This window comes from Zootoca vivipara, chromosome 7, assembly GCF_963506605.1.
Source record: "Zootoca vivipara chromosome 7, rZooViv1.1, whole genome shotgun sequence".
In the NCBI taxonomy this organism is placed as follows: Eukaryota; Metazoa; Chordata; class Lepidosauria; order Squamata; family Lacertidae; genus Zootoca; species Zootoca vivipara.
This window is the reverse complement of record NC_083282.1, coordinates 30,100,852-30,123,097: the sequence shown is the minus strand read 5'-3', so window position 1 is coordinate 30,123,097 and position 22,246 is coordinate 30,100,852. Positions and strand designations below refer to the sequence as shown.

Sequence of the window (22,246 nt, the reverse complement as noted above, 5' to 3'; positions counted from 1 at the left end):
CTCTGTGAAGCCTTTTAAAAGTTCAAGAGATCACATGGGAATTGTATAAAGCAGTCAGCAAGCTTTTAAAAAAAGTGACCAGACTGGTGGAGTGATGGGGAATTAATGATTTTGAGTCCACTTGCTGACATAAGCTCTATTTCTATGTCTTGCATGGTATAATGCAATGATCAGGAACATGTCCTCAAGATGTTGCTGCATTAGATCTTCCAGCATCCTTGATCCTTAGCAATGCTGCCTGGGGACTGGATTCCAAAAGGTTCCCCATCTCTGCTATACTGGAGTGGTTACATTGTGAGCAACAAAATGCCAGTAGCGTTCAGGAACTCCCTAGTCTACCCTGTCTGGTGCTTTGAGTGTTTGTCTAAAATGCCATTTTCTCGTTGGTTCATATGGATCTGCCCTATTTAAGGCTTGAAGATAATACCTGGTGTCCAAGGCCTTTGTTCTAGAGCAGGCATGTCCAACACGTAGATTGTGATCTACTGGTAGATTGTGGGGTGTTCCTGGTAGATCCTGGTAGATCTTTGGGCCCCCTCAGTGATCCCCCCCAAGAAGGGGAAAAACAACAACAACAAAAGCTCAACATCTTTGTCTTCCTAAAGAAAGCTCAACAACTTTGGTCCATTCAACGACAATGGGTAGATCAATGCCAGTTTTTTATACTGTGAGTAGATTGCAGCCTATTGGGAGTTGGATGCCCCTGCTCTAGAGAATATTCCCCCCCACCCATATATTTTGATCCCATCCCTATTCCCACATAAGATCAACAACATTCTGTAGCTTGACTGTGGATTAGACATGAGCTACTCCTGTCCTGAATTGTGGAGGATTACTACTTTTTCCTCTGGTCACCAGAGTGTGGTTTGCCTGAAATTTTTTAATATATATAGATATATATATATATTTAAAAAGAGCCAGCAGGCTGAACTTCAATGTGCTTTAAGAATAAAGTGATTTTGAAAAGTGAAATGAGGAAATGGGGTAGGGTTCCTAATTAAGTAACTATCCTGGCCTCTCTTTTTTTACAAACTTGTAATTCAGGTCTTGTTATATCTGCACACGTTGCCAGGTGTTAAGGCAGTGTTATTTGCCAGAAGTGCTTGTTCTCACTTGTGTTGAAACAATAATACTGGTACATTTTGTTTTGCATGTTGATCCTTTCTGTGAGGATCTATTTCTTTTATTGGTGTGCTATTGAACTGTTGCAATAGACTTCAATTTAACATTACTTCCTACAAGGATGGCCATTTGACTGCATCTTGATGTTATTATGTATAGCTGACATGTCCTCTTCCCCCTGAAGTACTATGCAAACTATAGCTTGAGGAACAACCCACAAGAAGGGTTAAAATAGTAAATCAAGAGAAGGAGAGCACCCAAGACATGCATTTTGCAAATGTCAGAGCACCTAGTCTCTTACTTTTTAAAGACTGTGCAGAAAAATAGCTTATGGTTATTTAAGTTTATGATTTTTTAAAAATATCTATAGGGTTATATCCTCCATGTGCACACATGCAGTATGTTATGTTTTTATTTTCCTTTTTTTTAAAAAATGGTTTTGACTGTCAAAATCTTCAGCAAGACGTATATAGCCCTGATTTTTTTTTGATTTTTTTTTTCAATCAACTGCATTAGCACAATTATGTGTGCATGCAAACACATCTATGCAAGGGGACCCAACTAGCACCCAACAGCATCAGTGTTGCCTCTGTCCCTCTACTTGTACATACAGGCATTACATCAGCGCACCTGTTCGTTAAAGAGGAGGTTTTGCCTGCTGTACTCTCATCACTTAGAACAGGGGGAAGCAAACTTTTTCAGCAGAGGGCCGGTCCACTGTCCCTAAGACCTTGTGGGGGCCCAGACTATATTTTGAGGGGGGGGGGGAGAATGAATGAATTCATTTGCCCCACAAATAACCCAGAGATGCATTTTAAATAAAAGCACACATTCTGCTCATGTAGAAACACACTGATTCCTGGACAATCCGCGGGCTGGATTAGAAGGTGATTGGGCTGGATCCAGCCCCTGGGCCTTAGTTTGCCTACCTATGACTTAGAATCTCTAAGTATTAACCTTACTGAGCCTGGCAGAGGGGGCAAGAGCCGCCTCAGCTGCTGAGAGACCTTCTGCTATTGTAGAGCAGCTACCGGTAGCAGGAAGAAAATAAATGATAGCTCCATTAGCTTATTGAGGCTGCCATAAGTCTTTTTAGCTGCCATAAGATCCTCCATCTATTTGTCACCTATGTAACACATGCATGACAAATATGAAATGTTGGATCAAATAATAGACTCTTCATAAATCAGATTATTAATGTCTAGTGCAGGGGTAGGCAACCTAAGGTCTGTGGGCCGGATGCGGCCCAATCGCCTTCTCAATCTGGCCCATGGATGGTCCAGAAATCAGCGTGTTTTTACATGAGCAGAATGTGTCCTTTTATTTAAAATGCATCTCTGGGTTATTTGTGGGGCCTGCCTGGTGTTTTTACATGAGTAGAATGTGTGCTTTTATTTAAAATGCATCTCTGGGTTATCTGTGGGGCATAGGAATTCGTTTATCCCCCCCAAAAAATAATAATCCGGCCCATCACATGGTCTGCGGGACAGTGGACCAGCCCACAGCTGAAAAAGGTTGCTGACCCCTGGTCTAGTGAATGTACCATCTCCTACTATACTCCTATACTGAATAGGTTATCCATATTGTCAAATTGCCCCTGCCTTCTTTCAGACATGTACTATTTGCACAAGCCCTCACAATATGAATTTATCTTTTTAACCAACAAGTGTCTATACATTTCCCTCACATTTTAAATTGTTTAAACATATTTATGGGCTGATTTTATCATATCAGTTGTAAGTTACCTTGATGTACTTCATGTGGACTATAAATTCCTGTATGTGATTATGCATGTGGGTACATGAATGCATAGAAAGAGTTTTGTGAATAGAGCTTTTTTCCAGCTATTATTAAAAGCAAAGTTGCTATCATATAAATGGCTGTCAGCAGCTTACATGCATAGCTTGCTCATGTATCCACAATCACAAGAGGTTATTCCAGCAAAACATATAAAATTCAAATACTCCCCTCCTTTTTTTGGAAAAAAAGAAGAAGTATGTGCTATAGAATTTTCAGAAAAGAGATGAATGTTCTAAATGCTTCTATTGTATAGAAAAGATATATTTAGAGACAGTGCGAATAGAGAACCAATGTTAACTTTGAATAGTAAAACAATGCAACAGCTCGCATGTGGCTCTTCTTAAACTCTGACTCCTGGCTACTTATCTGTTTAAGAGTGGCACTCATCATGTGCCCCTTTTCCAATGGGTGATGATGTTAACAATATAATAGCACTTAAATGCCATAAACAATGCTTCTTGACTTTTTATGGTTGCCATGACAGTGCAATTGGAATGCTAGCCTTACCCCCAATTTTCCCCCAAGAATGAGTTTTGATGGAGTATACCCTCCATAGTACTCTGGCTGCACCCCTTATTAAGCTGTTTCTGTATATTACTGAAATAAAACTGTGGTCACTTACCTGGCCTTGGAAGCAAGACAGGGTTGGAAAAACTTGTCTTCTACATAGGGTTGGATTAAGGGAGTGCCTGCCTGCCTGCCTGCCTTCAAACTTCTGTCCCTTTAAGAGAAGCAAACTGCATATGTATAAATATGCATTATTTAAAATCCAATGGATAGTTTCCTAATGGATAAACAACTTGGGTGGCAGCGGCAATGGAGTGGGGGGAAGATGAAGGGAGTTTAACACCTTCCATCCCTACCCACTATTATCTTCCCAAGCAGCTTGCATCTCACATCATCACCTGTTTTTTTTGGACCAACTGCATTTTCTGGGTGGCCTTCATGGGCAGCCACCATGTAGACCACACCATAGCAGCCTAATCTAGAACATGAAATACTGGTCTGGTTTCTCCTCCCATGTGTGCAGCTAGTGTACAAGGCAAAACTGGTAAAAAGCGTTCCTTGGCAACTGTTCCAATCTAGCCATTTAGAATTTGGGCTGGATCCAGATTGCAAACAGGCTGTTGCAGGAAGTGCACCCTTGCCCAGGACAGGCTGTACACCTTATTCCTGTCCAAAAGTGTCTCTCTCTTGTCTGGATTTAGATTCTTAGTAAGTGAAATGATAAATACATACAAGCCACCATGTGCCAACACTCCACATCTGCTAGCAAGTGACTCTCCCAAGGCAAAATTACTTCATTCAAGCCAGGGAAGTAATTTCAACTGCAAGAATGTGGGAGTCAGAAGCCATTAGCTTGGTCCCTTGTAGCAGATATTAGGCTTCCTTGAAGCTTTTGCAGACGACCAATCTCTTCGCATTTCCCCTCTTAACAATTTACGGTATGTGAAGGCTTAATCAGGATGCAGATTTTACTGTGGTGATATAACAGGGCTAGAAGAAGGAATGGGGGAAAGATTAGAAGAGCCTGAGATTGAGATCATCTGCATATGTGTGGTTGGTTCCAGAGCTAATGTGGTTTAGTGGTTAGAGGGTTTGAACAGGACTGAACAGTCCAAGGCCACTTTCTATCTCTCAGCCTAACTTACATAGCAGGTTTGTTTTGAGGATAAATTAGGGTAATGTACTGTGCATGATACCTTGTTTTCCTTGCATGAAAGATGTGATATAAACAGAATAACATTTCTATGTGGATATGAGGCCTTAATGTTTTATAAGACATGTTTTTTTTGTTTTATTTTTTTAAAATTATCTTTATTTAAATCATTAAAATGCAATACATAGAAAAAAGAATATGTCATTTACACAAATATTTGTTAAAAAGAAATAAAAAAGTTAACTTCCCAGTCACCACACATCACTTTGCTTCTAAATTCTCTTTAGTTTGCGTTCCTAACCATTGCGTTACATCTCTAGTTGAAATTATACAATCCCTTATTATTTTACTTATTTTACTTTCCATTTTCCCATCCTTTTTACAACTTTCCCCATTACAACTTAATTTAGACAGATCATCAACTCCATTTTTATATCCCTTTTCTTAAAATATTCCTCCACTACCCCCCATTCCAGTTTAGATTTTTGTTTAGGAGTATTCCTGATTGCAGCCATCATTATTTCCAAATTCATAAATTCTATTAATTTTATTTGCCAATCTTGGATTGTGGGCACCTCAGTTTTTCTCCATTTTTGAGCGATCAATAATCTTGCTGCTGCACATGCACACAAAAAGATACTTTTCCTATTTGCAGGCATGTTTTCTGGCATTATACTTAATAAAAGATATTCCGGTTTTTCTCCAAAAGTAATTTTCAGCATTTTCTTCATTTCTTCATATATTTCTCCCCCAAATTTAGAAATTTTCCTACAACTCCAGACATGTTTACAGGCTTCCAACCTCACTGGAAATGTAAATGTGCAGTTTGAATTTACTGGGAGGCGGGGGACTCAAGGCCCCCACTTTATTCTCTACTGGGATAGATACTGCAGGGACCTAGTTCTTGAGTACTTAGAGAGGGAGAGGGAGAGAACCACCACCACCCTCCTTAGTAATGTTTATAGATATATCAACCAAGTGAGGTCATATCTCTTTTTTTCCTTACAAAGGTAAAGCCTGGACACATCCCTTTTTGCACACTGCTGCTGCTAGATCACAGAAAGTAGCCATGAATGACGTTGCACAGAAGGCAGAGGTATGTATGGTGGTATGAAGGGGGAAGTACAAAGAATAAACTCTGGCTTTATTATAGTAGCCTAAATTAAATAATATAATATAACCAAGAGTCTTAGATCCTTGATTCTCAGCATGTGTGAAGTAGGCACCTGTAGGGTGAAGGGATAGTTGTTAGGGAATGCACACATCTTAGGGCTCTGCATATTTTCACTCTGTCCAGAAAACTGTGTGAGTTCACATGCACAAGGGGAAAAGGCATGCACAGATCATCATCCACTACTACTGAATGAATGGGGAAGCCACATTTGATAGGATTTCCATTTGTTACAGAAACTGTCCCTAAGATGTACATCTGACTTCTAGCCCAAAAATAATGCGTGTGTGTAATCCTAAAGCAAAAACTGTAGAGTATTTCAGTTTAAAACAGTACAATTGTCAAATGGTGAAGTTGTTCTGTGGCATTAAAATAAATGGAAAAGTAAAGAGAGGCAAAAAGTCTGGTTTAATTAGAAATTGTGTTGTTTTTTTAATTACAAGTTTTTCTAGACATGACTGTGATCCAACTGTTATTGGAAGCTTTAAGTTTAGGTTTAATACAAAAGCAACTTCATGAGAGCTTCCTATACCTGTGCAAAAGAAAGAGTCTGTTTTTCTCTTTAAAATCAAACATTGTAATGCAGCTCAGGTTCCGATTTATTGCCTGTCTCTTCAAAAGTCTCACATTCTGTCTAATATTCCATGCAATTTCTCTTCATCTGCTTCTACCATCTTTCTCTTGTCTTTGCCTTCTCCCTGTCTTCACAAAGATTCTGCTTTCTTCATCTAAACCTGTCCCAAAGTCCTATGTGCCCAAACTTCGAAAGGGTGATGTAAAGGATAAATTTGAAGCCATGCAGAAAGCAAGGGAAGAAAGAAATCAAAGGCGATCTAAGGATGAGAAGCAAAGAAGAAAAGAACAGTATGTTAGAGAAAGAGAATGGAACAGGCGAAAGCAGGAGGTCAATTCCTTTGCAAAAATTCATTTCTGTTACTTTTATTTCCTTTCAAGCTTTTAAAAATAACTTACCAACTTCTACACTGCAGTACTAATAAATATACTTTGATCCAGCAATATAAAATATTTTATAACCTTGCATAAACTCTCTAGATTTTTTACGTTTTAAATCCTTCAAAAAAAGAAGTGAAAATTGATGTTTCTTGTCCATTATTCAGATGATAGAACTACTTGCTTCTGATGACGAGGAAGAAAAGTCTAAAGTTGAGAAAGCTTATGTTCCAAAACTTACAGGTAAGAATTAAGAGTTAAAGTCTATTTTGCAAGAGATTGGACCTCCGTCACCTATCCTTTGGTAACAGCTCACCTCCTTCCTTAGGAAGTGTATTGCTCTGTAAATATACAAAAGCAAGGCACACTATGCTCTTTTTCCTATGAAGGGCAATTGACCAATGGTGGAAGTCATTCAGGAGCCACACAGCACCATGTGGCTGTATAATACGTTTTCTGTGTGCCATCTCATTTCTGGACCACTTGAAAATTAGGGCAAGAGCAGTAGCATGTCTCCCACAAGCTGCAAGGTCCCTATCCAAGCTCTAGACTATGCTTCTGTTCAACTTGCTACCTCCTCCTTCGCATTTCAAAACAAATATATTTATACTAATGAAAACTAGTGTTTTACGAATAAAGGATAGTCAGGTGATAAACTGAGGCATTCATTTTTCCCTTTCATTTTCCATAGGGACTGTCAAAGGGAAGTTTGCAGAAATGGAAAAGCAGAGGCAGGAGGAAGAAAGGAAAAGAATGGAAGAGGAAAGGAAGCGGAGGATTGAACAAGACATGATAGAGAAAAGGAAAATTCAGAGAGAACTAGCAAAGAAAGCACAAGAGGTAGGCTTATAGTAATTTACAATATCCCATTCAAATGTTAAAATTAAAAAAATCCCTAGCCATGTAAATTATAAACAGTAGTCTTCCACTTCTTACTGTACTCCCAAGACAAACAGTGCATTTGAAGCAACAGGTAGTATATGGAGCTTTTAAAAGCCTCTTTACCTACCACATCAGTATTTTGTTTACTATAACTATGTATTCTTCCATTCAATTATGTTGGGTATTTGAAACATTTTGTTTGTTTGCCTACATGGTCACAGAGTGTCATATTCAGAAATGAAGGAGATACAATGTTCTGATGTTTTAAATTGCTGAAAGTACAATTTGACCTCAGCAGCAAATGTTTATTTACAAAATGGAAGGGTTGCATTTGAATGTTAAGAGACTAACTGACCCTGGCTTGACTGTACTTGGTCCTCTCTGCAGAAAGTGGGTAAAACCAGGGCAAGTTATAAAGTCTCTTACCTACTGTACTGACACTGAATATCAATTCTGTAGCCATTTGTGAATGCAACATAGCCACATTCTTCCTTGGGGAGTGTCACATTTGGTGTGTTGCCTGCATTCTTGGCATTCAGTATTAAAGCGCCATTTTCTTTATGAGAATTGGGTGCTAGGATCAGGTGTCACATGCATTAATTTCCGAATGTGTGTATATGTATGAATGACTGGTTGCTATCAGTAGAAAAATGCCCTGTGCTGTGCCGGTACAACCACACTAATCAAGCCAATTTGCCAGTAATGCTCATATACCTTTCAGGCTTATAAGATGCAACATGTCACAAGATGCTGAAATATATGTTTTCTGGTATTTGAACAATAAGAGAAATAGAGAAAAGGTTATGCAAGGCAGTTTTTTACTGGTTTGAATAAGAAAATGCTCTTCTATTTGCTACGGAGGGAGAACGGTATGGTATGTTATAAGGTGAATTGCACTTGGAGTATCTGTAAAGGATCTGTATTACTGGTACTTATTAAAGTGTTTTTGTATTTTGAAATTGATAATCTATCAGTTCAAAAGCAGTTATGAGGCCAGTATTTTGTATGAAAAATGATTTGTTTGTTTCAGGGGATGAAATGTACAGAAGCAATTAAGATGCTTGTGATCTAACACTAATTATGGGACACGGCTGTTGTCCAGACCTTGTACTACAAGCCATTGCTCACAACTATAAAATAAATACCATTAGAAGTGCGTGTTCCTCAAAGCCACCCTTTACAGCATTGAGGAAGGTTGGCGATTTTTTGCCCTAAGGGCCCAAACAACCGCTTGGGTTAACTTGTCTGCTGTGCTACTGAAAGCTTTTTGCAAACAGGATAATTTGTGCAGCCATGCTTTCTTTAAAGCATTCCTTTCCAGCTTAACTCCTAAGAGCTGCATTCAACATTATGGTCAGAAGCCACCAGAAACCCCATGCAGTGTTCCCTGCTGGTTGCATGCTTCACCTTTATACTTCTGTGGAGCTGGAAGTTCCAGAAGTACAGATACGACATATGACAGGAGAGGCAAGATGTTAGCTTTACATGCTGCAGAGCCATAGCTGCAGGGGGGTGGCTAGCCAGGTTTTTTGTCCCAGGTGAAGCCTCCATTGGGGTGCCATTGAGGGTACCTGCCTGTGTGTGTGTGTGTGTGTGTGTGTGTGTGTGTGTGCAAATGCACATGAGGAGTGCCAAACTCGGTCTTCGACCCGGGTAAAATAAAGCCTAGTTTTGCCCCTGCATGCTGTGTGTTGTGTTGTATGTTGACATGGGCTTTTGGGTGACCTCCACACAGGCATTGTAGCATTTCAATTTACCCAAAACTTTTGATCACTGGAAAGGTGCCCTTTTAGAATTCTTTCTCTTGTTTTACAATGCAACAAACATTCATTGTTGCTGTAGACAGTAACTAAGCCACCCTCAGCCTGCCAGAAATTCCAGTATTCTCAGTATCATAATGAAAGGTGAAGCATGAGTAATAAAGGTCTAACTGAACAGTTAACCTTACAGACTGTGGCAAGTAGTGGTTGCCAAATATTTAATTGAAGCAGAGAATGCCTGTGTATTGTGGGAACTACAGTCATACCTCGGTTTAAGTACGCCTCGGTTTGAGTACTTTCCGTTTAAGTACTCTGTGGACCCGTCTGGAACGGATTAATCCACTTTCCATTACTTTCAATGGGAAAGTTCGCTTCAGGTTAAGTACACTTCAGTTTAAGTACTCCGCGGATCGTCTGGAATGGATTAATCCACTTTCCATTACTTTCAATGGAAAAGTTCGCTTCAGGTTAAGTACGCTTCAGGTTAAGCACAGACTTCCAGAACCAATTGTGTACTTAAACCGAGGTACCACTGTAAAGGATGGTTTTACACATTAGATATTCACACTAGATGTTATAGGCACCCTCAAATGAATACAGTGTGTGAAATTTAGGAAAGCTACCTTAAATTGTTATTGTTGTAATTATATTTATATTTATATCCTGCCTCCCCCCCCCCAGTCCTAACCCAAACTCAGTCCCGGACATTATCGAGGAAACAAGAGCTTGGTCCACTCTGATCACATTTGAGTATTTATATGTGCAAAATGTTACATGTGGCTCATAGTTGAAGGACCTACGTATCCACAAATGAGCACAAAATAGGGTTGTGTGAAGGAATCGGCACGTAGATTAAGGCCTTGGGCAGACATTATTCTCCAGGAGGAAATCTCAACCCAGTAAGCACGTTAGGCTGTGGAGTAAGATACAAATTAAGGGCACTGTTCTGGAGTAGCAAGAATTTTTAAGGCTTTCCAGATCACAGGGACAAGGAGACTGTGCTTTTCCAGTGGGCATGCTTCAGCTCAGTTCACCTGTTACCAACCCTTCACCAGCCATCTACTGCAGGTCTCCTGGGGCCTGCTGGTTTTGCTGCTTGCACGAGAGGACAAAACGGGGGCTCTGTCCAACACATCACAGGCCATGGTACAAAGTTAGTGGGTTGTGTTCAGCGTGGGAGCTTTCTAGATGTTGCACATGGTGTACGTTGGAGGGGGGCATGCTAAAGTCTGAACCTCTTGCGCAGTTGAGGTAAATACATCTGGAGAGCAATGTCTGACCAGCGGCTGCTTAGATTAGATGTACACACTGGAAGCGCACCTTTTAACGCCACATTTCGACTTGTCATTCGGCACAATATTTTCATATTTTTTTAAAAAAATATATGTTTTTTTTGCAAGGGGGAACCAAAGAGCCAAAGTAACATTATTGTGTGAAATTCTTATTTAATAGATTGATGAGCAGTTAAACAATTCGGGAAGCGAATCGGCACCGGAGGTAATCATACTTCTTTACCATGAAACATTCACCTATTTGTGACTCACTGTTTATTACATATCTAGTAATGGCTGGGTTAAACAAAAGCACTTGGGAAAGACACGAAAGCACACTTTGGTAGCAGAGTAGACTATCAGACTGATCAGTGCTTTCGGCACTCGCCATGAGGTAAATGTGACCAGAATGACAATGACTTTTCCTTCTTTACACTGTGACTTTTCTTGGCTCTTTGCCATTTGCCGGTACCTGCTGATGACATGGATGCCTGCAAATTATTTTACAATGCTGTTTCTTAATCTGTTTACTTAATCTGCTTCTCGCCGGGGCTGAAGGGAATGGTAGTGTAATACAATTGGAAGGCACCATGTTGCTTAGCCCTATTCTTACAGTAATGTGAAGTGCATTCTGAAATGAGGTCAGTAGCCCCAAGGTAAATGTTGTGGTCTCATAAACCCTAAGACTGCTACCGTATTTACTGCTTCAATTTATGTAATGCCGTTATAGACACATTGTATGTGGCCTGTGGGCTACCTGCAGACAGCACTATCTTGATTCCACTATGGCAGTTGCAATACATCTACCGTGTTTCCTTGAAAATAAGACACTGTCTTATATTTATTTTTCCTCAAGAAGACACACTATGGCTTATTTTCAGGGGATGTCTTATTTTTATTACGCGTCCAGCCTCGCCTCTTCCTTGGCACCCTCCAGAACTGCGCCTATCACTATGTCTTATTTTTGGGGTATGGCTTATATTGCACAAATGCTTAGAAATCCTGCTACGGCTTATTTTATGGGTATGTATTATTTTCAGGGAAACAGTGTACATACAGTAATTAACAGGAATTAGGAATGCATCTACACATTATGCTCTGAGACAACATTCCCCCACCCCCCAAAAAGTTGTGGAACAAGTTAATAGCCAAATGATTAACTAGACACAAGAGTGTCTTAATTAAAGCCAGCTTAGGCTTTCAGAGCTGTTCACTTTCTAAGATTGTCTTTATGAAGTCCTTTGAAATTTTTATGTTATTTGCCTTGGCAGTATCTTTTAAAATTTAAGATCCCTCAAGAAACTGGCTACATTTTAAATGACTAAGATTTAGGTAGTCCCAGATGGGAAAGGACCCTTGCTTGAAGCTAAGCTGATTTGCATCTGGTCAGTACTTGAGTGTGGGGTTGCTTGAGAATCCTAGTCTTAAATTCTATAATGGGAGAAAACATAACAATCAAGTGAATAAAAATGACATTGCTGAACTCTCCCCACCCCTTGGACCACTTGAAAATTGCTGATGGACTTGGCAGGCCACTTAATGGTTTTCCTGCCTGTTGTAGCAATTTTAACAGCTGTGGTAGATGCTGTGTGATTTTTCATTGTATTTTCATTACTATCTGTTGTGTTGTATTTTAACGCTGCAATCTGAATTTTATAGATTGCAAATGGTAATCCAATAAAATACAAAAAAAACACACAAAAGAAGCAATGAAAATCAACATGAGTATTTAATATCAACGTGCCTTGGACCACCTCAACGAAAGCTCATGGGCCATTGATAGTCCATGAATCACAGTTTGGGTACTCCTGTTCTAATGTATTTACCAGAAATTAGGCTAACAAAACGTTTTCAGATATCCTACCATGATTCCATGGAGTGTAACTCCCATCTGCTGACAGTCATCAAAATAGCTGCTACTGCATGAAAGTGAATTCTTCTGCATAGTGGATGAGGAGCATAGAATCTGACACAAGAATTACTACACTGCTGCATGGTCCCACAATTTTATCATGCCCTTTGTGTGGTACCATCAGTTATTAACACCATGGTGTTTTTCTGTATTTTTTATTTTTGCATGGAAAGTAGGTTTGAGGACAGAAGAGGGTACCATCCCAGGGCTGTGTGTATGTGTGTGTGTGTGTGATCTTCTTTTCCTAGCAAGTGTTGTAATAGGAATTGTAATACTGAAGTGTAGTAGATCTGTGCCTGTATTAGTAGTACTTCCCACATATTCATTTATATCATACTCACCGAAGTGGCACAAATAGGAGTGCCCTGCCCACTAGAGATGGTCCAGATAAACATGGACCTTCTATAGTTTTATTTGAGCACATGCCCCAGGCATTTAATAACCATATCTGCTCTATTTATTCAAGAGCATCCTTTCACACTTCACAACATTTACCTAGATCAGATTAGGAAAGGGTATTTACTACATTTGGAGCTAATCTTCTGTACCCCCCACCCATCTTTTAATGCTTGAAAAGTAGAAGTAAAGCTCAATTAAATAGATGTTGTTGTCTTGAAATAACTCCTATCAACTTAAGTACCTGGTAAGCAGCATATCAGTGTCAAATTAGGTGCTCAGCTTCTATCCGGACTGGGTTTTTACCTGAATGACCTGAAGTTTTGAGAAAAAGATACAGTAAATGGAGTCACAATATGTTTGAATCTCTCAATTGTCACGGACTTACTAGGTGGTTTAGGCAAGTCAGTCTTAGCTTCTCCATCAGCAATATAGGAATAATACTCACCTACCTTACAGGGTTGTTGTAAGGACTACAAACAGCTTCATAGATATATATTATTCTGCTGAATGTTCAGAAGTGCTGTGCTGATGGCATGATTCAAGTATTCACAAATGATTGACAGCAGCTGTCCCCGGCAGCATCTCCTCCTAATGCCATTTTGCTACCCTAAAGACAGTCAGCTGTGGCCACAGATTTTGTACAGACACCCTCCAAGAAATTTAACATTTTGGTGGAAGCGTAATTCTTCAAGGCAGTAGTAGTCTCACAGTCCAAATGTTCACAGCGACATTTGTTTTTTAACAACAGGAAGGTGATGATTCATTGCTAGTGACAGTAGTTCCCGTAAAACCTAGCAAAACACCTGGGAAGATGAAAATAAGTTTTGAGGACCTAGAGAGAGAGAGAGGAGAACAAGAAAGGCGAAAGCTTGAAGAAGAAAAGCGATTGAGATATGAGCAGGAAAAGCAAGCTCTCAGGGAAGTCAAATATTTCTCACCAGATGTGGTAAGCAAGATTGCATGGGGAACCCCTTGCATGTTGACCCTAAGCATGCTTCATTGGAAAAAGGCCCCAGTTATTACAGCAAAACTTGCTTCCAACTAAATGGATTCAGGAGTGCAGGGAAACCTGGGGTTTTAAGTCTGCATGCATTGAATATCATGAAGATTTAAGTCGGAATAACAAACTTTGTATGTAGGATGAAGATGAAATGCTTGACAGCGAAAGAAAAGAATCACCCAGCCCTGGCAAAGTGAAACTAACATTTGAAGAATTGGAAAGACAGAGACAAGAAAATCAGAAAAGGCAAGCAGAGGAAGAGGCGAGGCAACGTCTGGAAGAGGAAAAGCGTGCCTTTGAGGAGGCAAGGCAGAAAATGGTAAGCATATGGAACAAAATATGGTCTTAGTGGAGGATGGATGGACTTGGAGACATGTATGCCTGACCATATGAATAGTCAAAGCACGGGGACACATGCAACCCTGCCTCAGTGTTCTCTCTCACATCATGTCCTCCATGAATCCTTGTGCTGTGCACGGGACTTCCACTTGCATTTGCTTGAATATTACTTGAATTACTGTACTATTTAATTATATCTATTTTAGCTTCCATGCATGACCTTTGGTATATTTTAGTGGGAAGGGGGTGGGAATCTACCGGTATATACATTATTTTAATTCTAAACCTTTTTCTTGGTTACTTTTAAAAGTTCAATAGCTCTCAAATTTGCTGCACCTTTCATTATTATTATTATTTACCAGTAAATGGTTTTTTTCCTCTTTCCTGAAAGCTAAATGAAGATTATGATGATCAGGAAAATGAAAATTCTGTCAAGGAGTTCCGTCCTGGGAAACTGATACTTACCTTTGAAGAAATAGAAAGGCAGAGGCAAGAAGAAGAAAAAAAGAGAACAGAAGAGGAAGCCAGAAGGCGCATAGAAGAAGAGAAAAAGGCATTCGCTGAAGCAAGAAAAAGCATGGTAAGTCATTTATTTATTGATAAAAATACTTGTATACCACTATTTTACAAAAATATACAGAGCAGTTTGCCAATTATATCTATACAATCAAAACTATGTAATAATTTTAAACCATCAACAAATTTAAAGAGCATCAACAAACTACCCCCAAAGTATTCCCAATTGCTTGGATAAGCCTAGCAACATAGAAACGTTTTTAGCAAACACTTTAAGGTCAAGGGGAGGTGCCCACTAAATCTCTCTTGGAAGAGCATCACATAGGACTGGGCTGATGACACTATATGCCCCATTTCGTGTTAATGTAAAATGAGCCTCAACAACTTGCATGATGACCAGCACATTTTAGTCACTTTGGTGGCATCTCTCTCTCTCTCTGTACACACAAGAGGAGGAATCCAACAGCTTAGTGGGTCACATAGATAGCTCAAGGCAAACTGTAGCAGGAAAACCAACTAGTCCATAAGCTTCAACAAACTTGCTCTTCAGTCTCCACATGACAGGCGTTTCCCACCAAATTTCCCTTGTAGTGCCCATGTCTCCTTTCTGTTGCAAGAGCTCCCCCACAATATTTGCAGAGAGGCACCCAAGGGTGCAAATTATGCTCATGGGATTATAATCTGCAGAAGATCAGAAACACACCGTTCTGTTTCAATTTACTGAAATTGTTGTTTAGTCGTTTAGTCGTGTCCGACTCTTCGTGACCCCATGGACCATAGCACGCCAGGCACTCCTGTCTTGCACTGCCTCCCGCAGTTTGGTCAAACTCATGTTCGTAGCTTCGAGAACACTGTCCAACCATCTTGTCCTCTGTCGTCCCCTTCTCCTAGTGCCCTCAATCTTTCCCAACATCAGGGTCTTTTCCAAGGATTCTTCTCTTCTCATGAGGTGGCCAAAGTATTGGAGCCTCAGCTTCACGATCTGTCCTTCCAGGGAGCACTCAGGGCTGATTTCCTTAAGAATGGATAGGTTTGATCTTCTAGCAGTCCATGGGACTCTCAAGAGTCTCCTCCAGCACCATAATTCAAAAGCATCAATTCTTCGACGATCAGCCTTCTTTATGGTCCAGCTCTCACTTCCATACATCACTACTGGGAAAACCATAGCTTTAACTATACGGACCTTTGTCGGCAAAGTGATGTCTCTGCTTTTTAAGATGCTGTCTAGGTTTGTCATTGCTTTTCTCCCAAGAAGCAGGCGTCTTTTAATTTCGTGACTGCTGTCACCATCTGCAGTGATCAAGGAGCCCAAGAAAGTAAAATCTCTCACTGCCTCCATTTCTTCCCCTTCTATTTGCCAGGAGGTGATGGGACCAGTGGCCATGATCTTGGTTTTTTTGATGTTGAGCTTCAGACCATATTTTGCGCTCTCCTCTTTCACCCTCATTAAAAGGTTCTTTAATTCCTCCTCACTTTCTGCCATCAAGGTTGTGTCATCTGCATATCTGAGGTTGTTGATATTTCTTCCGGCAATCTTAATTCCGGCTTGGGATTCATCTAGTCCAGCCTTTCGCATGATGAATTCTGCATATAAGTTAAATAAGCAGGGAGACAATATACAACCTTGTCGTACTCCTTTCCCAATTTTGAACCAATCAGTTGTTCCATATCCAGTTCTAACTGTAGCTTCTTGTCCCACATAGAGATTTCTCAGGAGACAGATGAGGTGATCAGGCACTCCCATTTCTTTAAGAACTTGCCATAGTTTGCTGTGGTCGACACAGTCAAAGGCTTTGGCATAGTCAATGAAGCAGAAGTAGACGTTTTTCTGGAACTCTCTAGCTTTCTCCATAATCCAGCGCATGTTTGCTATTTGGTCTCTGGTTCCTCTGCCCTTTCGAAATCCAGCTTGCACTTCTGGGAGTTCTCGGTCCACATACTGCCTAAGCCTGCCTTGTAGAATTTTAAGCATAACCTTGCTAGCGTGTGAAATGAGCGCAATTGTGCGGTAGTTGGAGCATTCTTTGGCACTGCCCTTCTTTGGAATTGGGATGTAGACTGATCTTCTCCAATCCTCTGGCCATTGCTGAGTTTTCCAAACTTGCTGGCATATTGGGTGTAGCACCTTAACAGCATCATCTTTTAAAATTTTAAATAGTTCAGCTGGAATATCATCACTTCCACTGGCCTTGTTATTAGCAATGCTTTCTAAGGCCCATTTGACTTCACTCTCCAAGATGTCTGGCTTACTGAAATTAGCACAAATAAATACAAAGCATGTCCTTCAAGAACTTGTTTCCATTAAATATGCAACTGGTCCCTGTCCCATAACCATGTTACTCTGTTTCATGTGAGCTTGGCAAAGGAAAAGGCTAGCAGTTTAAGAAGTTAGGATAAAAAATGCCATCCTCTAATTTAGCTCAGAAGAATAGCACTTCTTGGAGCTACTAATAAGTAAGTAGGGATTGCGACCATTGTGCAGAGGGTAAAGATTCCATCTGGTGAGGAAATGGAGCATGTGGTGTTTTGTTTTAAATGTGGGAACATCACGGAGCATTTGGTTTCAATTTCCTATTTGAAATAACTGATTAGTGTCCAGATCCTGTGTCAGCATTCTGCTGGCAGTGTTTGTAGGGTTGGATTTATTTAGTATTTCACTTTTCACAATCCTTTAATACATTAATGTGCTTTGGTACATTAACATCTTACCTTTCCCCGGACAAGCTGTAACTTCTGGTTACAGGTAGGTAGCCGTGTTGGTCTGGATCGAAGTAAAATAAAAAAATTCCTTCAGTAGCACCTTAAAGACCAACTAAGTTTTTATTTTGGTATGAGCTTTCGTGTGCATGCACACTTCTTCAGATACCTGCCTTGTAGCTGTAACTTCCATATACATAACTGCCCTGTCGACTGAAGGTGTGTGTGTGTGTGTGTGTGTGTGTGTGTGTGTTTTATAATCAGAGTTCATTATGAGGAAGTTGATCCCCTTAATTTCAATGGAGATTTTATCCAAGTAAGAAGCAATCTTTTATATCAAACCCTTAATGCAGAGTTACAAATAAGCGAACATATCACAACTATCATTAAGCATAGCTGCACTCTAGACCAAAAAACACCTGTACATATAAATTTTATAGGTTTGGAGCAAGAGAAAAGCCTGCAAAGGAGGCCTAGTCGAAGCTGATTTTCTTAGTTCTTTCTTCCAATCAGGCGCTGCCGTCACCCCTGAAAAGCTTTTCCAGACTTTTGCTGAATTGAGATGGGGGGATAACATGGGTGTAGCCAGGGTTTTTGTTGGGGGGTGGGTGGGGCAGGATTTTTGTTAGGGCAGAACCAACGTGATTGGTCAGTTACTTAAGTATTTCTATTGTTTTACTTGATATGGGAGAGCAACTCCCCCCCCCCGGCTCGGCTACGCCCATGGGGGTTAAGGAGAAGGCATACTGAAAAATCATATAGAAGCTCTTTTTGTGAGTGCCAGAGGTTTGCTGGGGGATGTTGAGGAGCCAAATAAAGTGAACCTCTTCCAGGGTTTCTCTAGATCCAAGTCACTTTGTGGATCTAAATTATAATATAATATAATGGGATGCTCAACACAAATGTAATCTTTCATCAGTGCAATGATAAAACTATTTTGAACAGAGTCCAGATGATGAGCTTTCGTCAATGTCTAAAACTGTATCCCAAGAATCTCTCACACCTGGAAAACTGGAAATTAACTTTGAGGAGCTACTGAGACAGAAAATGGAAGAAGAAAAGAGGCGTACAGAAGAGGAGCGCCGACAAAAACTGGAAATGGAAAAGCAGGAATTTGAGCAGCTCAGACAAGAAATGGGAGAGGTCTGTCAATTCTTAACATGAATGGTTGTGATAAGTGCATGCAGAATTTTCTGCTTCTTGAATTAATATGCGGGGTGAGAAAAGCATGCAGTTTAAAAGCTTGTTGTGAAAAATTAGAGTTAGTAGCTAACTGGACTTCAAAATAAACAGCAGGCAGGGGGTTGCGGACCCAGGCAATTCAACGCCACTGCTCAAAGCAATGTAAATTACATAATTAATGCTGTGTTATTTAAGCACTGCACATATTTAGGTGTTTTTTGCATTTGATAACTTTGTGGCATGTTTTCCTTTAAATAGGAAGAGGAGGAGTGTGAAACCTTTGAGCTAAGCAGGGAATATGAGGAGCTAATACGATTAAAAAGAAGTGGTTCTATTCAAGCAAAGAACTTGAAGAAAAAGTTTGAGAAAATTGGGCAGCTGTCCGAAGAAGAAATACAGAAAAAAATTGAAGAAGAGAGAGCAAGGAGAAGAGCTATGGATCAGGAAATAAAAGAAAGGGAAGCAGAGAAATTTCAAGAGGTAGGTCCCATTTTAAATTCAGTGGCTCCCTTGCGCTAGCTTCTGCGAGAGCTTGTGTGGCTACAAGACTTGAAGCCTTGCTGATGGCTCTGAAGCACTGTTTGTGTAAACCTGTCTCCACACGGTTACTACTTTTGCATAACTGGATCCTATGGGATGGTGGGAATGTTTCAATCTAGCAACTGCAGGTAGGAAAGGTCACATAGTTACCAAATTTAGACGTTGCTGCATTGTGTGATCCAACCACGGAAAACTTGCAACCATAATACAGACATGTACTCTTATCTACCAAAGGAGCAGTATTCTGAATCTGCCTCATGATAACATCTGAGCACCACTGGCTTGGATGAACAGGTCTTGTTTTTGTTTTTCTTTAACCATTTTGAAAAAAATGTGAAAGTGCTTTTTTTTAAAAAAATAAAAATAAAATAAAAATAAATTTGCATAGTGTGCACAGGACAATACAGTAGTACCTTGACTTACGAATGCCTCGACTTCCGAAGGTTTCGACTTACGAAGTCCGCAAACCCGGAAGTATTTTCGCCATGCACGCGTTCTGCGCAAAGCACAAAATCGCACTTTGCGCATGCGCAAAACGGACCGCCTTCGTAAGTCAAGGTACCACTGTATACTACAGATTTACTGTAATCAAGCTGTAATTTTACACAACTAGTTATAGGTATCAGCTAGTAGCCCAAGAAGTGGATGTGAATCCCCCATTTGGACGCTTGCAAAAACACTTTTACTTCAAACAAGCCTATCCAGATAAGCATTTGCTTTTAAATTTTACTGATTTTCCTGGGTTAAAATGTAGTCTTATACGGTATATATATACAGTGTCTGTGTGGCTAAACAGAAACTATGCTGATCACCTTCAGGCATGACTCTGCTATGCCAGCAGACCAGGCATAGGCAAACTTGTCCCTCCAGATGTTTTGGGACTACAACTCCCATCATCCCTGACCACTGGTCCTGTTAGCTTGGGAGTTGTAGTCCTAAAACATCTGGCGGATGTCTATGCCTGCAGCAGACCGAACAAAGTTGTTCCAGAGATCTACTAAATTTAAGAGTACAAAAAGAGTCCTCTGTGGTCAGAACAACCACATTCTGTCTAATGTTTTCTTTCCCTGCCTTTTGAAATGGATTTGGGCAAAAAGGAAGATCTAACTCCAGGAACCTATTAAATATGATGCTTATCTTCAGCATGTCACATCTAGTCTGAATGCTACCATATGTCACACCGCTAATGCCGTATATCTGATTGCTACTGTATAGTGACAACAATGAAATTTTACTTTTTTTGCCCTGCATCTTGTTTTGATCATGGACTGTGCTCCTATTTTACCTCTAGCGAGGTAGATGAAAATTCCTTTTCAGATTTCATGCGTATTATCTCCACAAAATGGAAAGATCAAGTAGGCTTACAGGCAGTAGTATTTATGATCTAAGTTTCCTGCAAATCATGTAGCAACCACCACCCTTTCAGGATTATAAAGCTTAGAATTTTTTAATTGTGACAGGGCACTGTAATTTCTTTTCCCTGAAGCATTAAATTATGGTGATACTAAAGGATATGCTTTATGTCAGTAGAAACTTGTTTTGTTTTGCCTTGACATCTTGTGGTAACAGACTATATATATTCAATTTATTTAGTAGCGAGTTTTCTGCCTGCTTTCCATATCCAGTAATAACAGCTCTCTCGCTCCCCTACGCTTTCCAAAAACTTGGTGCCACCTCACAATGTTTTTAATTATTATTCCAGGAAGATGAAGTAGATGTAAAGCCAGCCACAAAATCTGAAGCTCCATTTACACACAAGATAGACATGAAGGCTCGATTTGAACAAATGGCAAAGGCAAGAGAAGAGGAGGAACAGAGAAGAATTGAAGAACAAAAAATGCAACGCATGCAATTCGAACAGAAGGAAATTGATGCTGCATTGCAAAAGGTGATGCAGGTGGTTTTTGCATGCCCAAGCTATTAGCAAAGTGTCAAGTGAGATCAGGGATTTGCTCTGTGGAGTCAGGAACCCACAAAAGTGACTGGGTTTAGTGGGGGCAGGGAAGGGAACATAAAACAAAACCAAGGAAATGCCCTAACCTTGAAGGGGTGGGAAAGTGGGGCTCCCCCCCCCCGTGCAACAGCGAATTCCCTTGGAGAAACAGCATCCTTTCTCTTTCGTTAGGATAACAGAATCTTTGCTGTGTGACATTTCCCCTACCCCAGTCCTTCTTTGGGGCTCATTCTCCTTTTCCCACCGCCTTAAAATTCATGTTAGCCACCCCAAAGTAATAAACTCTTCCCTTGCAGAACCCCTGCAGCCATAACTCCGACATTGGGGAGGCCTCATCCCCTCAAAATGGGAGACCATACCTGCAAATGCGTCCACGTCTCACGGGCAATAATATACTTTAAGGTGCTCTGCATAAATAGCCTTAGGTGCAACTGCTTACAATTTGGCAGGGTGCATCAATTCTGGAGGGGCTCCTATGCCTGCAAATTTTATCTATCGCTCTGAAAACAGAAAGCATATTTAGGGTATTGTCCTTTACAGTGAATAGAAGGAAAGCAGGGGTTTTGTTTGTAAGAGATAAACATTTGCTTCCCAATACGTCAATTGCAAAGTGCTTCGATAAGGCTGCATCCTGTTGTTACATCCACAAGTTTAATCTTGGAGTCAATGCACATCCCTAAAAAGTCGAGCTCTTAAAAATTGAAAGCCTATCTACATGCAGGTTTGTTAGAGTAAGAGATGATCTATTATCTAGCAGAAGCTCTGGGTACATCAGTGGAACCCATGCTTGTTTTTTTGGCAAGCGGGCAGGGATTACTATTGCATTGTTCTACAAGGCCTAGAAAACACAAAACATTAAAGGCTAAAATAGCCTGGTTATCCCACTGACTTGTTTTTGAAACTTAGGCTTGCTTCTATTTGTAGAACTCCATCCTTGCATTGTTTTAGTTGTCACACTAGTGTGGTTAGTGAGACTGTTGTGATAGATGTTGAGAATAGCTGTACCTATTGTAAAAAAATAGGAGGGACCCAGAGGATATTGTCCAAACCTCTGCAATGTAAGAATACACAGCAGCCCATACAGGGATCA

General features: G+C 40.3%; 1 protein-coding gene across 14 annotated transcripts in view; it reads left to right on the top strand.

Moving 5' to 3' along the window:
• The window catches only part of NEXN (nexilin F-actin binding protein), a 31,317-nt gene that overhangs the window by 7,319 nt on the left and 1,752 nt on the right, over positions 1-22,246 (top strand). For 2 of the 14 annotated variants that reach the window (XM_035122319.2, XM_035122318.2), the window contains exons 2-12: positions 5,593-5,678; positions 6,466-6,657; positions 6,872-6,947; positions 7,396-7,544; positions 10,799-10,843; positions 13,677-13,874; positions 14,068-14,247; positions 14,659-14,847; positions 18,426-18,623; positions 18,921-19,142; positions 20,905-21,099. In XM_035122319.2, the coding sequence (XP_034978210.2) occupies positions 5,652-5,678; positions 6,466-6,657; positions 6,872-6,947; positions 7,396-7,544; positions 10,799-10,843; positions 13,677-13,874; positions 14,068-14,247; positions 14,659-14,847; positions 18,426-18,623; positions 18,921-19,142; positions 20,905-21,099 (1,671 nt within the window). In that variant the 5' untranslated portion in view covers positions 5,593-5,651. The other 12 variants (XM_035122320.2, XM_060276798.1, XM_035122323.2 and 9 more) reach the window with 9 other exon arrangements.